The sequence below is a fragment of the Sorex fumeus genome, unplaced genomic scaffold (assembly GCF_029834395.1).
Source record: "Sorex fumeus unplaced genomic scaffold, SorFum_2.1 ptg000006l, whole genome shotgun sequence".
Classification (NCBI taxonomy): Eukaryota; Metazoa; Chordata; class Mammalia; order Eulipotyphla; family Soricidae; genus Sorex; species Sorex fumeus.
In genome coordinates this window covers 26,493,263-26,508,748 of record NW_026606063.1, presented here as the reverse complement: position 1 = coordinate 26,508,748, position 15,486 = coordinate 26,493,263, and the positions used below count along the sequence as shown (strand labels likewise).

The following is a 15,486-nucleotide window of genomic DNA, read 5'->3' as shown; positions in this document are numbered from 1 at the left end:
ATTTTGTATGTGGGAGCCACGGTTCATTCCCTGGCACATGGCATTCCCTGAGCACTGAGCCAGGAATAGCCCCCGGAGCCTTACTAGGTATGACCCCCAAAACTACACACACACACACACACACACACACACACACACACACACACACGATGAAAATCAGAGCAACAATGAGACCTCATTTCTGTACTTATCAGATGGGCAGATTAAAAAGTTTGTTTTTTTTTTTTTCCCAGGGGGAATTTGCATGGGGCCGGGTGGTTGGGCCACATCTGGCAATGCTCAGGGATTACTTTTGGCTCTGCACTCAGGAATCATTCCTGACAGTCCTCAGGGGACCATATGGAATGCCAGGGATCGAACCCGGGTCTGCCACGTGTACATTGTACTGTTGCTCCAGCCCAGACTTAAAAGATCCTTGATGTGAATATTTTCAGGGTGTAGAGAAGAAGTGCCCATTGTTGGACTCTGAATTGCTTTGATTCTGTATTGGGCGGTGAGTGTGGTGAGTGTGGCTTTATTCATTAACATAGTAAATGTTGACATGCTTTATTTCAGTAGTTGCTCCGAGTGTTTGTGTGTGTGTGTGTGTGTGTGTGTGTGTGAGAGAGAGAGAGAGAGAGAGAGAGAGAGAGAGAGAGAGAGATTTGGGACTCCTAATCCATATACATACTAACTTCAGCAAAGCATTCTAGATATGCATTTGTACCAGGGGCAAAATGTTTCAACACTGCAGCATCCTATGAAAGCAGATCCAGGGACTGGAGACAGTACAGCAGGTAGTGCACTTGCCTTGCATGCAGCCAGCCCAGGTTCCATCTCTGGCATCCCGTATGGTCCCCTGGGCACCTCCAGGAGTAAGCCCTGAGTGAAGAGCCAGGAGTAACTCCTGGGCATTGCTGGATGTGGCACACACACACACAAAAAAAAATAGAAAGCAGATGCAACCTGAATGTCTGATAATAGAGAATGGTGATGCAGTGATGCAAACACACACACACACACACACACACACACACACACACACACAGTGTGATGGATGAAAGGGTCCAACTGGCTCTTTGCTAATGTGCACAGTGCTCCCCATGACCTGTGAATGGGGGAGTCCCTGGATGTAGCATTGTAGCTCACTGCTCGTGGCATGAGAGGCTATGTGGTCAGTGGGAGGCAGGGGTCCAGAAGGCAGTGGGCACTGTCAGGTTTGGCCCAGAAAGCCCCAAAGGTTCCATGAATATGATCCCCAATGCCTGGCAGTTTTGTCTGAAGCACTAGCAGAACAGTCCCTGAAGTCTGTCTCATCTGCTCTTTGAGTGGAAAAGACTGGTGACTTTTTTCAGGCATCACGCTCCATCAGAAGGAAAGGGCATTTGGCCCAACCATCTGTATTTATTTTCTGTGTGTGACAGTTTCAAGTTATGATTCATTTTTTTATTATTAATAAAATACTTTTTATTGTTTCATAATCAATTTTCACCATACAATAAAATCTGTTAGTCATATGAAGATAAAATGAATTGTGATCTAAGGTCGAAAAAAGGAAAACACCAGCTGAAGCAGAACTTTTTGGTCCATTTACTGGAATTATCAGAGATGGACTATATTTAAATACCTGGGAGCAGGAGAAAACCGGGCACGGCATTGGGGATGAACAGGAAGGGCTCAGGGATGGTGGACGGGCCAGGGTCCCAGAGGACGCCTGGGGCGTGTGCGCAGGGGAGACGGAATCCTGGGTTTGAATTTTGACTGACCTGGGAGTAGGAGAAAACCAGGCATAGCGTTGGGGATGAACAGGAAGGGGGGGGGGATGATTCATTTTTTACATGTTCATATTTATTATTTCTTTTGAGGGGGCTTGAGGACCTAGCTGGAGGGGCTCGGGGATCTGTGCTCTGGAAGCAGTCCTGAAGCACTTGGGGCCCTGGGTTTGGTGCTGGTAGGGATCAAATCTGGACCACGCTGAGTATGGCCTCGGTCCTTTGAGCTCTGTCTCTGGCCCAAGTTAGTAGTTTTATTTGTCTGGGTTTTTTTGGGGGGGGGGGTGAGGAGGGTTTGATCATTTGGGCTATACCTGGCAGTGCTCTGGGACTACTCTCAGCTCTGTGCTTGAAGTGTTCAGGGATCAAGCTGGGGCCAGCTGTATGCAAGGCAAGTGCCTTAATCTCTGTACCATGTCAGTAGTTTTTAAACTCAGTACTTTGAATGTGGGAGAGATGGTACAGTGGGCAGATCACTTGTCTTGCACATAGAAGACCCGGGTTGGATCCCCAGCATCTCATATCTCCAAATATCTGCCAGGAGTGATCTCTGAGCAAAGAGTGAAGAGTAACACCTGAGCATCGCCAGGTGTGACCTCCAAACAAACAAAAAAAAAGTTAAAAACAATCAAATCAAATTAGTACTTTGAGGCCAGAAAGATAGTACAGGGCAAACAGCTGGCCCTGGTTCCGGCACTGCATTTGGTCTACTGAGCACAGAGCCAGGAATCACCCCTGAGCACTGTGTTTGTGACTTGCAACCAAAGCAAACAAACAAAAAAAAATCAGTACTTTTTTTTTTTTTGGTATTGGTTTTGAAAGGTGAATTCAGGCCATCCCGGAGGATGCTCGGGAGTGACCCCTGGCATCACTCAAGGAACCATATGTGGTGTTGGGACTCACACGGCAAGTGCCCGACCTCTCGTGCCATCTCTTTGGGCCCCAGCTCAGTACTTTTTCATGGAAACAGCCTGATCACAAAATGTATCATAGAATTTTGAGATATATTAAAGCAAAGTTTAATGAGGAGGAAAAGAGGGCAGCAGCCTATAGACTCCCACCTATAATTCTGATTCTCACTGCACAATCCGATGACTGTGGTTCTGCACTATAGCTCAGTCCAGGCCCTTTCAGTTTATTGTATTTGGGGGCAGGAGGGTCTCTGCATCAGTGCTGGGATCTCCTTATCACACCAGGTAGTACTCAGGGTGCCTAAGTCATGTGTTCTTGCCCTGGGTTACATTCCTGGACCCAGGGATATGCAACGTACATCCCCCAGCTTCATTGGACCATGTAGTTCTGAGTTGTTCACGGGTGAGTTGCATGCCTTGCCGTGGACATTACATGCCGCCAAACTCTTTCTAGAGGCTGGAATTGAGAGGTACAAAGAATCGTGAATGGTGGGATGAGTGAACTCCTCTTTTATGTCTTCGTGAAGGAAATGTGGTCACGTGATGAGCGAGCACTCCCTGTGTGTCTATCTCGAAGGAAGTGAGCTCACAGCAGGTGCCACGCCGAGCTGCTGCTGTGAGCTGGCTACCACGCCGCGCACGCCTCCTTGTAAGCCAAGAGAAGCTGCCCTGGCGTAGGGGACAGCAGCTCCGAGAGCAGGGCTGGGACCCAGGGCCTCACACAGGGGAGGTGCGTCCTGTCCCCCAGCCATTTATCTTCAGTGTGTACACTGCATCTCTGTCCACAGCAGTGTGTCATGCAGGTGCCGAACAGATGGGATTGGCTGAAGAAATGCACCAGCCCTTGAGTGCAGGTATCAGCCAGGGTCCCCCAGGCTGCAGAGGACACTGTCACACAGGAGAATAATCGGGAGTGGGGGAGGGGAATAGGGGGAGCTGGAGAATGAGGTGCAGTTCTAAGGGGGAGGGGAGGAAGTCAGGGGTTGCTCGAAGTGGGAGGAAGCCAGCCTGCTCTCTCCTGGCCTGTGTTCTGCTGAGCTGCCTGGGAGCCAGAAGGCAAAGAACCTGCGTGACTCGTGGTCATCGGGAGATTGCTGAGCAGTATCCCAGGCTCTGGGCTGGAGTGATAGCACAGCGGGTAGGGCATTTGCCTTGCAAGCGGCTGACCCAGCCGACCCGAGTTCGATTCTTCCGCCCCTCTCGGAGAGCTATCTGGGAGAGTATCTCGCCCGCACGGCAAAGCCCGGCAAGCTACCCGTGGCGTATCCGATATGCCAAACACAGTAACAACAAGTCTCACGATGGAGACGTTACTGGGCCCGCTCGAGCAAATCGATGAACAAACGGGAGGACCGTGACCGTGATCCCATGCTCTGCTCCTTTAGAGGCCCTGCACTAACGGCAGCAGGTGGTCCTGTGAGATGAGGGCTGTCATGTCCATTGTACAGACAAGGAAGCACAGTGAGGTGGATTAGGTCATGAGCCCACATCGTAAGGAGTGAGAGGCAGAACTGCTCAGGAAACGTCAACATCTTTGGCGTAAGCCTGCATCACAGCAACTGTGAAGGTGACTCGTAGTCTAGTGGGCAAGAGCTTCAGAGTCCACAGGCAGACTGGGGGGCTAAGGGGAGTGGCAAATGGGCTCTCTGGGTCTCAGTCTTTCCACCTGTGAATTGGGATAGGCACCCAGCCTTTCTAGAATTTTCCGCAGGATGACTTGAAATAATGATTGTAAGATGTTTGGTAACTTTGGTAGATTCTGCAAACCATGAGAAAACCCTAACCCAGGTACATTCCCCATAGGTGTGAGTCCTTTTGGTTCTCTCTCTCTCTCTCTCTCTCTCCCCCCCCCCCCCCCCGTGTATGTGTTGGTTCATTAATTTAAATTTTTTTAAAAATAAACTTTACTTCCAGTCAGAGACACTGGAGCTGTCTCCCTGATAGTTAATTTTGTTTGGTTTTGGGGCCTATACCTGGTGCTTGCTCAGGGGTCTCACCTGCTGGTGCTGATGATGAACTCTTGCACGTAAAGCATGCACTCCAGCCCTTTGAGCCATCACCCACCCACCCACCCACCCACCCACCTACCTCGGACCTCTGGCAATTCTTCTTCTTCTTATTTTTTTAATTGTAATTTTCAGATTTGAGTCTTGGATACAGACTACACCAGTGGAAAGCCAGTGTGTTCCCTCGCCCACAATTGGGGTGGTGTTGCCAATACTGTCTTTCCCCCAGACATTCTTACGTTGCACCCACAGACCCTGGGCTCATGCCCTAGTGGACAGTTCCCGCTCAGTGACCCACAGACTCAGTCCCCTCCCAGGCCCCAGGCAGAGATTTGGGTCAGGAGAGCCTTTCAACTTTGATCCCAGTTTGGCCTGTTTTCCCATTGCCTACCGGGCCAATTAGGTCATTAGTTTAATCTGATTAGTTAAGTTCATGTTCATAATAATCTTGCAAAATGGGCCACGTTCTGCATCATATGGTGAACCACCAAATAACTGAAATAAATTTGGCCTGAAGGGTCTATTTAGTGATTGGTGGGGACCCTGTGAACAGCGCCCTCCTACCCCAGACTTGGTGCTTTTCTTTCTCATTATTTCTGAAGCCTTCCCTCTGGAGACATTTTGATTCTGTAACTATAAAAAAAAGCAACACTTGGGGGCTGGAGCGATAGCACAGCAAGGAGGGCATTTGCCTTGCACATGGCAGACTCGGGTTCGATTCCCAGCATCCCATATAGTCCCCCAGGAGTAATTCCTGAGTGCAGAGCCAGGAGTAACCCCTGTGCATCACCGGGTGTGACCCAGAAAGCACTGTAGCATTATCCTCCCATTGTTCATCAATTTGCTTGAGCGGGCCCAGTAATGCCTCCATTCTGAGACTTGTTACTGTGTTTGGCATATTGAATATGTCACAGGTAGCTTGCCAGGCTCTGCCGTGCGGGCCAGATACTCTCAGTAGCTTGCCAGGCTCTCCAAGAGGAGCGGAGAAACCGAACCCAGCTTGGCTAGGCTGGGCGCATGCAAGGCAAATGCCCTACAGCTGTGCTATTGTCTCAAAAAGCAAAAAAAAAAAAAAACCAGCAATACTAGCTTATAGTATAGGAAGAATATTTTCATGATGCTGCAGACCCAACAGTTTTGCATCTGGGATTCCTCACCCCCCACCCCCCGGCCCCCATAACATTATAATGCATGCCTTGTTCCATGGCATTAGGAATTCCTTGTAAGCCTTATTTTCAGTGGCTGCCTGGTCATCCCTCAGCTGACTCGACCATCTCGAAACAATCCCTTATTGTGGAACCTTCCTGTGGTTTCCAGCTTCTCGCTGTCAGCCACGGGACCATGGAGATCGTCGTCTTCTTCTTCAGAATACACTTTCTGTTGTCCCGTTTCCTTAACACACCTTCTCGGAAGTGGACATACTGGTTCCCACACGGTGAATGTTAGAAGTCTCTTCACCTCTAGTGCCAGCTTGCCCCTCGGGGGGATCCTGCTGCCCTTCCCTCCCCCACCCTCCTCTGACCCACCTTCTGTTCTTTCCCCAAAGCCTCATAAAGAGAATGGCCCAGAGCGTGGTGGACGTGATGGAGGACGCGAAAGGAAAGGTGCAGGAGAACCTGCTGGCCAATGGAGGTAGGTCACTGCCGCCATCTTCCCATTGGAGCCCTTGGGCCCTTCTGGGCTGTGGCATGACTCGAGAATAAGGGTCCCCATGGGGGAGAGGGGTTGGGTTAATGTGTGGGACCAAGACGGCCCCTGGTCAGCTCTGCAGTGCCCCTGGCCTGCACACTGGCCTCGTGATGAGCCCTTAGCTCTACTGTTGGATTTTCCAAGCATCTGACCTGGCTCCCGCTGTAGCTAATTCCTTGGTGAAATACTGAGTGAAAAGTGGGGTTCAAAGGAGGAGGGAGGGTCTCATCTCAGCCAGAGTCTACTGCTTGGCCCTCTCACCCTCTCTGTCTCTCTCTCTCTCATCTCCACTCCATGTCAGTGGGAAAAGCCTACCTGTGCCCCCCCATGCCCACCCACCCAGCCTGCCAAGCGATCTATATGCCAAGGAAGATCGCCAGCCTTTAATCTGAAGGTGCCCCGGAAGTTGACAGATGAGGCCCAAAGCGCTTTGTAGTGGTTCACTTTGGATTTCTGTCTTCCCTGTGTTGGTAGGGTGAAGCGGCAAAGCCTAGCGACGTGTGTACATTTGTGTACACACAATTGAGTACACTTCAAGTATGCCAGAAAAGTAAACTTCCAAAAGGTACTTTATATTCAGATGAGGTGTTTAAATATCGGCCAGCGTGGGGCCTCACGGGATGGCGGTGGAGCCGGCCCTTTCCTCCCCGTCCCAATGGGACCCTGAGTCGCCACCCATGAACAGCTTTTCTGGCTCCTGATAAAGCTGCTTAATGGCGATGATCTCAGAGACTCGGGAACAAATATCAAAACCCAGCAGGTTTGGGCAGAAATCCCTCCAGATTTAAGTGTTAAAATTTCGGAATTTCAAAATCCCGCGGCCACTACTGCAGCCATGCAGCCACGTGACATCATATGTTATTCATAACCAGCAATAGAAAACAAATTGTCTACTGTTGCCTTTTCAGCAGATCTGAGTGTTGGGGTAAAATCTCAATAACGGTGGGTCTGGTGTCAAAATATTGAATGTGATCAGAGTAGAGAGAGAGTAATGTAGAAATCATATGCCCCACAGGTCGGGGGAAGGTGTGGAATGGGGGTATACTGGGATTTTTGGTGGTGGAGAATGGGCACTGTTGAAGGTACGGGTGTTTCATTGTATGACCAAGACTTAGACCCGAAAGCTTTGAAACTGCTTTCACAGTGATTCATAAATAAAATTATAAAAAATGAAAAAAAAAAAAGCAAGGTGGAGTTCTTGCCCAATTCAATCAGCTAAACGAGTGGCTGAATAAACAGCAGTACTCCTACATCAAAATAAATAAATAAATATCGGCCCGAGTATTCAACCCGTGTCTCTCTGCAGTTACTGAAAGTGAGAGCGTATCTTCCTTTCCTATTAGACTCTGTGACTTATCACTCCCTGACCGGCCAGAGGCAGAGGCGGTTGCCTTTGCTTGCCCGTCTCACCTCCCAGTGGGAATCTGGCTGAGTGTGCTAATCCCGTTTAATAACACCCCGCTATTGTGTTGCAGGTTTAAAGGAAAAGATGAAATGTTTAAAGAGTAGGTTGCGTGCAGTGTGCTGTGTGTGTGTGTGTGTGTGTGCTTGGTGTGGTCCCCGCATGCCCCCGGCCGTGGCCCTCAATCTGGTCGTGGGGGTACAGTGACCAGGTTACGACGGATTTTTCAAGTAGCCCCTCATAGCGTGGTCACCATGCCCGTATGATGCAGAGAGCGACCGTGTGCCCGCGCCTCCCACACTGCCTCCTGTCCCGGTAACCGGCCCCTCCCTCCATCCCTCTCTTCACTCCGCCTCTCCTCTCCTCTCCCCTTCTCCTCTCCCCTCCCCTCCCCTCCCCTCCCCTCCCCTCTCCCCTCCTCTCCTCTCCCCTACCCTCTCCCCACCCCTCCCCTCCCCTCTCCTCTCCTCTCCTCTCCTCTCCTCTCCTCTCCTCTCCTCTCCTCTCCTCTCCTCTCCTCTCCTCTCCTCTCCTCTCCTCTCCTTCCCATCAGCTCCCCTTCCCTCCTCTCCTCTCCCTCTCATCATCTTCTCTCCTCTTTTCTCCCGCCTCCCAGTTCTCCCCCTCTCCCCTCCCCTCTCCCCTCCCTGTCTCCATGACTCCCGCTCCCCCAGAAGTCCTGTGTGTCTGGGTCCAGGGGATTCTCTGCCTCTGGATTTCAGCTTCTGTTGCCTTTGGGCTCCCAGGCTGGCCAGCTGTCCCCAGTGTCCCCGACCTGCTCTCTGGGGCTTGTCTGTGGACTTGGAGCCACCAGGCTGTGCTTTCTGTGCCCTGGCTGGCTTCTTCCTACAGAGACCTTCCTTCCTCTAGCCTCAGGGGACACCTTGGTCCCAGGCCGGACTTGGCTGGTTTTGGTGTTAGGAGCAGCCCTGGGCGTTGGGCTCGGCTCACACTGGCTGGGTTCAGGCAGGCACCTCCTCAGAGGGGTCGCCGGTGCCCTGCTCCCTGCAGTGGAGGTTGGGGTAGCTGTGGCTGCATGTTGGTGTGGGGGCTGCAGTCAACATAGGTGCCGCCAGCCTGGGACTTGGCCCGTGGGATCGAGGCCGGGGGTCCAACTGGGGCCACCTGCTTGCTAGCCCCTCCCCATGACAGATCTTCACAGACCAGATTTGCTAAAATGCAGTATTTTACCCTGAGAATATTTGTAAAAGCAGATAAAAATCATCATTGTTGTTTGGGGAATGTGGAGTCACACCCAGCAGTGCTCTGTGTGTCCCCGGCTCTGTGTTCAGGAGTGCCCCTTTGGCAGTGCTCAGGAGCACATATATGGTGCCAGGGATGGAGCCAGGGTCAACCACATGCAAAGCCTTAGCTCTCATACTATCTCTTTGGCCCTAAGACTGATAATATATATATATATATATATATACATATACATATACATATATATATTCATATATATTCAGCCTTAGAGCAGCAGGTAGGGCATTTGCCTTGCAAGCGGCCACATGGCCGACACGAGCTCAATTTTTCAGCCCCTTTCGGAGAGCCCGGCAAGCTACCGAGAGTATCTCGCCTGCATGGCAAAGCCTGGCAAGCTACCTGTGATGTATTCGATATGCCAAACACAGTAACAGTTGTCACAATGGAGACATTACTGGGCCCGCTTGAGCAAATCGATGAACAACAGGAGGACAGTGACATTGATATCTATATCTCTATCTATCTATCTATCTATCTATCTATCTATCTATATACTTTTTGGGTCACACCTGGTGATGCACAGGGGTTACTCTTGGCTCATACACTCAGGAATTACTCCTGATGGTGCTCGGGGGACCATAAGGAATGCGGAAAATCGAACCCAGGCCGGCCACATGCAAGGCAAACGCCCTCCCCGTTGTGCTATCACTCCAGTCCCCCCCCTCCAATATTTGTTAGATGGATCACTCAGTGCCTTCTCGCAGCTCGTAGCCTGGAGGGCCTTCAGGAGCAGGAGGAGGTAGAAAGCTGTTTTCTCCATACAGAACAATCCCACCATGTGACTTCCCGCTCCAGTGGTGCCAGCTCTGAGAGACTCCTCTCCAGGAGGGTGACATCCTCCATTCCTGAGTCGCTGTGTTTCTTCAGCTTGAGGCCTTCCTGCCCATCGGTCCCGGTGACTTAATCAGGACTCCCCAAATTCGGTCCTCCTGCGGGTCCTGTACCCAGAGGCCAAGGCAGTCAGGCTGGGATCTACCCCGGGTCAGCTGCCTGCCAAGTGTGCTCCCTAGTCTGTCTCTGTGGGGCCCACCACGTTCTTATTGGCTCTCCTGTGAGGCTCGCTGAGAAGTCCAGGGCATGTGGTGGGGAGGGCAGTGCCAGCCACTGGACAGCCAGACCCAGACATGCCCTATGCTGCCCGGGGTGAGTGGGGCTGCTGGCCTCTGGGAGTCACGATTTCTTTCTTTCTCTCTCTCTCTCTCTCTCTCTCTCTCTCTTTTCTTTTTGGGTCACACCCAGCGATGCTCAGGGGTTACTCCTGACTCTGCACTCAGGAATTACTCCTAGCAGGGCTCGGGGGACCATATAATAGGATGCTGGGAATCGAACCCGGGTCGGCCGCATCGAACCAGGGTCGGCCGCATGCAAACGCCCTACCCATTGTACTATCGCTCCAGCCCCTGAGAGTCACGTTTCTTCTCAGCTCATATGTGCTTGGTCCCCGTATTCAGCTCTCTGCTGGCACCTTTGCTTTTGTTTGTTCTTTGTCTCTCTGCCGGGCTGGGCACAGGGAAGGACGCAGATCCCTCTGGTGATGGCAGAAGATGAGCAAGCTTGCCATCGTCTGGCTAGATCCCTTCGTGCACTTTGTCACCACCCTAAAGCCATCAGTCTGACCCCGCTGGTTCCTGGTCTCTGGCTGCAGGAGACAACGCAGGCCTGTTTTTCTTCTCAAGATGAGATTGCCCCGACTCGCGAGCTGTGTCCAGCACCTTTTGATTTGGAGGGAGTCAAGCCCGGGCTTGTGGATGGTGCTGGCCCCTAGCTGGGAGCCTGCAACTTGCATGGGACGTATAACAGTGTCAGCCAAGGGTTCAGGAAGTGGTGCTGTGCCCATTGGTGCCGCTGGTGCCTCTCCTCATTGACTCACCCCTGCCTTCATCCGGATGTGCCTTTAGCTCCTCCTGGGCTTAGATCCTCCTTCGAAGTCATTTCCCTAACTCAGTGCGGCAATACCAGAATCCCCACATGTACCTTGTTCTTGCCCAGGTCTGTCTGGGCTGCTGCATAAGGCGTGCTGGGAAGACTCAGGAATGGCCACTGACCTCACAAAGTTCCGGGCACCAGAGATGAGGGCACGCTCGAGCTGGGAGCCCAGGGAGGTCTCGCCTCCTGGCTTCCAGATGGCCATTGCCTCCTGGCCATGGATTCAGGTGTTCCGCTGTGTGAGCACTGAATACGTGGAAACAGGCTCTCCTCTGTGGTCGGCTGTATCACTGTCATCACTCTGCTGTCAGCGAGCATCTGTTTACCTACATTTATCTGCCTATTTTATACCCACCTATCTAGCTACCTATAGGGGTTTGGGCCACACCCAGCAGTGCTCAGGCTGTTCTTAGCTCTGGCTCTGCACTCAGGAATCACTCCTATCAGTACTCGGGGGACCCTATGGAATGGTGACCCCTACTGGGGCTCAGAGGACTGTATGTGGTGCTGGGAGTTGAACAGGGGCCAACTTCATACAAGGCAAGTGCCTTAATTCCTTGGACTAGCTCTCTGCCCCTGCATGTCATATTGTTTTTTTTTTAAAAAAGAATATTTATGGAAGGTCTTCCTTGATTGCATCTCTGCACTGCTTTGCGAGCTCGGACGTTAGCTCGGATGTGATCAAGGAAGACCTCAAAGAGAGAAGAGCAGAAGTACTGGTAGATGCGACAGAAGCTGGGAAAAGTATTCTGTTACGCCCGCCTGTCCTTCGCCAACTACAAGACCAAGATGACTGCCCTCCGACGTCCTGATGGATCCATCACATCCTCCAGAACGGCAATGGAGAAGATTATCCATGACTTCTACTCAAATCTCTTCGATAGCCATGTCCACTTGCCGACATACCAAATTCCACAGGATGGATATGTCGTTCCCAACGTTCTCCCTTCCGAAATCCGACACGCCATTTCGTCGGTAAAGAAACAAACAGCACCTGGCACAGACAAGGTCAGACCTGAACACCTGAAGAACCTGCCATCAGTACTCATCAATACACTGGCTCGGCTCTTCACTCGCTACCTGTCTGAATGCAGGTTCCGTCCCAGGGGAAAACCAGCAGGACCGTACTACTGTTCAAGAAGGGAGACATCCATGACATTGGCAACTATCGCCCTATCTGCCTATTGTCTGTCATCTACAAGTTGTTCACTCGAGTCATCCTAAATAGGATTGGCAGAACACTAGATGAAGGACAACCATGCGAGCAAGCTAGGTTCCGCAAAGGATTCAGCACCATCAACCATATCCACACAATAACCAAACTCATTGAGGTTTCTTGGGAGTTCAAGATGCCGCTCTGTTTAACGTTCATTGATTTAAAGAAGGCCTTTGATTCTGTTGAGACGGAAGCGGTCATTGAAGCCCTAGCCAATCAGGGCATTCAAGCCCAATACATCAAGATTCTCCGTGAGCTGTATTGTGGATTCACTACCAGGATCTCACCATTCTACAAAGAAGTGATCGTTGATGTCAAGAGAGGGGTTCGGCAGGGTGATACCATCTCACTGAAACTCTTCAGTGCCACCCTCGAGAACATCATGCGACGACTGGAATGGGAAGGAATGGGAGTGAAGATAGATGGTTGGCAACTACACCACCTCCGCTTTGCTGATGACATTGTTTTAATAACACCAAACATCAGCCAAGTGGCACAAATGCTGGCTGACTTTGACCGTGAGTGTGGAAAGGTAGGACTACAGCTGAATCTTACGAAGACAATGTTTATGAGAAACAGCCTCGTTCCTGACGCCCCATTTGCTCTCAATGGAACGACCATCTCCGAATGCAACAGCTATGTGTACCTAGGTCGAGAGGTCAACATGACCAATGACCTGGCACCCGAGCTGCGCAGGAGGAAGAGAGCGGCTTGGAACGCCTTCAAGAACGTCGAAGAAATAGCTAAGAGGACGAAGAACCTCCGGCTCCGGGCACATCTCTTTGATTCCACTGTTCTTCCTGCATTAACATATGCCTCAGAGACCTGGGCCCTACGCAAACAAGATGAGAACGCTATTCAGGTCTCCCAAAGAAGAATAGAAAGAGCTATGCTTGGAATATCACGTTTCACTCAAATGAGAGAACGAATCCGGAGTTCTGACATCTGTCGACGATCAAGGATCAGGGACGCTGTCTCATTTGCCAAGGTGTCGAAAATCAGATGGGCTGGTCACGTAATGAGATTTAAAGACGACCACTGGACTAGAGCTGTTACTGACTGGATTCCACGGGATGTCAAAGGACCGCGTGGCCGCCCACCTACCAGATGATCAGACTTCTTCGTGAAGATCATGAACGATCGGTTTGAGGCTCTTCATGTTCCCAGAGCGAACAGATGCCATTGGGCTACACTAGCACGTGACAGGGACAAATGGAGACGTTACTGGTACCCGCTCGAGCAAATCGACGACTAACGGGAAGTTAAGTGATTTATGGAAGGGGTGGTTGGCACACTCCTGATTCTGCACTCAGGAATCACACCTGGCAGTGCTTGGGGGACCAAACCTGGGGATCCTGGGGATCAAACCTGGGTTGGCTGCATGCAAGACAAACGCCCTCCCCTCTGTACTATCTTTCTCGCCCTCCAAAAATCAGTCATAGAGTTTGCCCTTCCCTTTGTTACTATGACTGCAATGACCTAAAGTCTCACGTTCTAGGTTGTGGGCCCAGCCAGAGGGACAGTCATTTTGCTGGGATGCTCGCATGCATCTGGCTGTGTGTGGGGGGGTCTCACCCTTGGTTGTGGCTCTGAAACAAATGGTTCTTTCATCATTCCTTCGCCATTGGCATCCCAAGGGCCTCTTCTTAAGCAGGTCATCCCCAGTGGCCAGCAGTGTGCTAGCCTGGCCTTCCTCTGTCGGGCATGTTGGTCGGTGCTGGAGGGCAGAGGTGTTCCGAGGTCCCGGGAGCTCATGATCTCCTTTCACAGTGGAGCTTTCATCACTAGCTCTGTTCGTGCCCGTTTCCACATCACCAAAGGGGAGCTGGTCATAGTACTTAAGAGGGTGGAAGAGTGGGGCTGGAATGATAGCACAGCAGGTAGGGAATTTGCCTTGCTCGCAACCAACCCTGGTTCCCATCCCAGCATCCCATATGGTCCCCTGAGCACCACCAGAGGTAATTCCTGAGGCCAGAGCCAGGTGTGACCCCTGAGCATCGCTGGGTTTGACCGCCCCCCCCCCCCAAAAAAAAAGAGGGTGGAAGAGTAAAGTAAAATAATCCTGAACTGACTCCTTGGAGATGTATGTGAGTGCATCATAGCACCTATCAGAGTACCAACAGACTTCCAACATAGTTGATTAAAACTCCCTAACCCTTTGGATGGTCTTGATCCCTTCTCCCCCCCGCCCCCCCCCCCCCGCCCAATCTGTGGCCCTAAGTTGTTCAGACTGAGTCCAAGGTTTGTTTTCATTTCAATTTGTTTTTCCTTTTCATTAAAAATGAGGTATCTCTATCCAAAAACAGCATATACAAGTTAAAACATAGTTAAAACTTCAAATGTAAATATTAGCACCGCTACAGAGGAATAGAATATCTACCTACTGCTTTCCTTGAAGTCAATGCATTTAGGCAATCAATCACCATTTTTTTGAGAACAGAAAAGAATTTATTAATGCGAGTAAATGTATTGTCATGATTATTGTTATGACCATTTATTTATGAAAGGGTGACATTCAATGTCATTCGAGTATTCTCATTACAAAAAAAAAAAAGATATCCTGTATGTGGTGGAGGTCCATGCAGTGTTGGCCACAGCAGGGGGGTGGTATCAACTGCAGCAGTTCAGTTGAGGCCACTCTCCTGCTCCCCACCTGCCGGCAGCCATTCCTCCCCTCTAAATCCCCCTTTAAAAAAACACTTTATTGAGGTTCTGTGACTCACAGTATTGTTAGTGATGATTTCTCATACAGGTAATTCCCACACCACAGCCATCACCAGTGTACCCACCTCCTCCCCCGCAAGGACCTCAGCACCCCAGTCTTTCCTCCTCCCCACCCCCTCACAAACTCAGTTGTTTGGGTGAGTTCTCCCACTGTGTTGCCTTTGGCCCTTTGTTGCTACCTTGTTGTGTATCTTTTTTGTTTTGTTTGGGGGGGGCACACCCATCAATGCTCAGTGGTTACTCCTAGCTCTGCACTTCAGGAATTACTCCTGACTGTGCTTGGGAGACCATGTGGGATGTGGAGATTGAACCCAGGTCAGCTAGTGCAAGACATCCCGCTGTACTCTCACTCTGGTCTGCAGCGGTGTATCTTTAATCAGTGCCACTTGAGAGATCAATCTGTGTCTGTCCTTTTCCTGCTCACTGACTTCACTCAGCATAATACCCTCTGGTACTACCCACGTTGCTAGAAATGGTGTGGTTTTGTTCTTTTTTAGAGCTGCGTACTATTCCATTGTGTATATATCTACTGTTTCTTGATCCATTCATGTGTAATTGGGCATTTTGGTTGTTTCTACATTTTGACTTTTGTACTAGT

General features: G+C 50.7%; 1 protein-coding gene across 3 annotated transcripts in view; it reads left to right on the top strand.

Moving 5' to 3' along the window:
* Nucleotides 1–15,486, top strand: part of ATP6V1C2 (ATPase H+ transporting V1 subunit C2) — a 61,690-nt gene that overhangs the window by 30,132 nt on the left and 16,072 nt on the right. For 2 of the 3 annotated variants that reach the window (XM_056123550.1, XM_056123534.1), the window contains exon 3: nt 6,215–6,300. In XM_056123550.1, the coding sequence (XP_055979525.1) occupies nt 6,215–6,300 (86 nt within the window). Of the gene's footprint in view, nt 1–6,214; nt 6,301–7,832; nt 7,863–15,486 lie in introns of all 3 variants that reach the window. The other variant, XM_056123542.1, reaches the window with a different exon arrangement.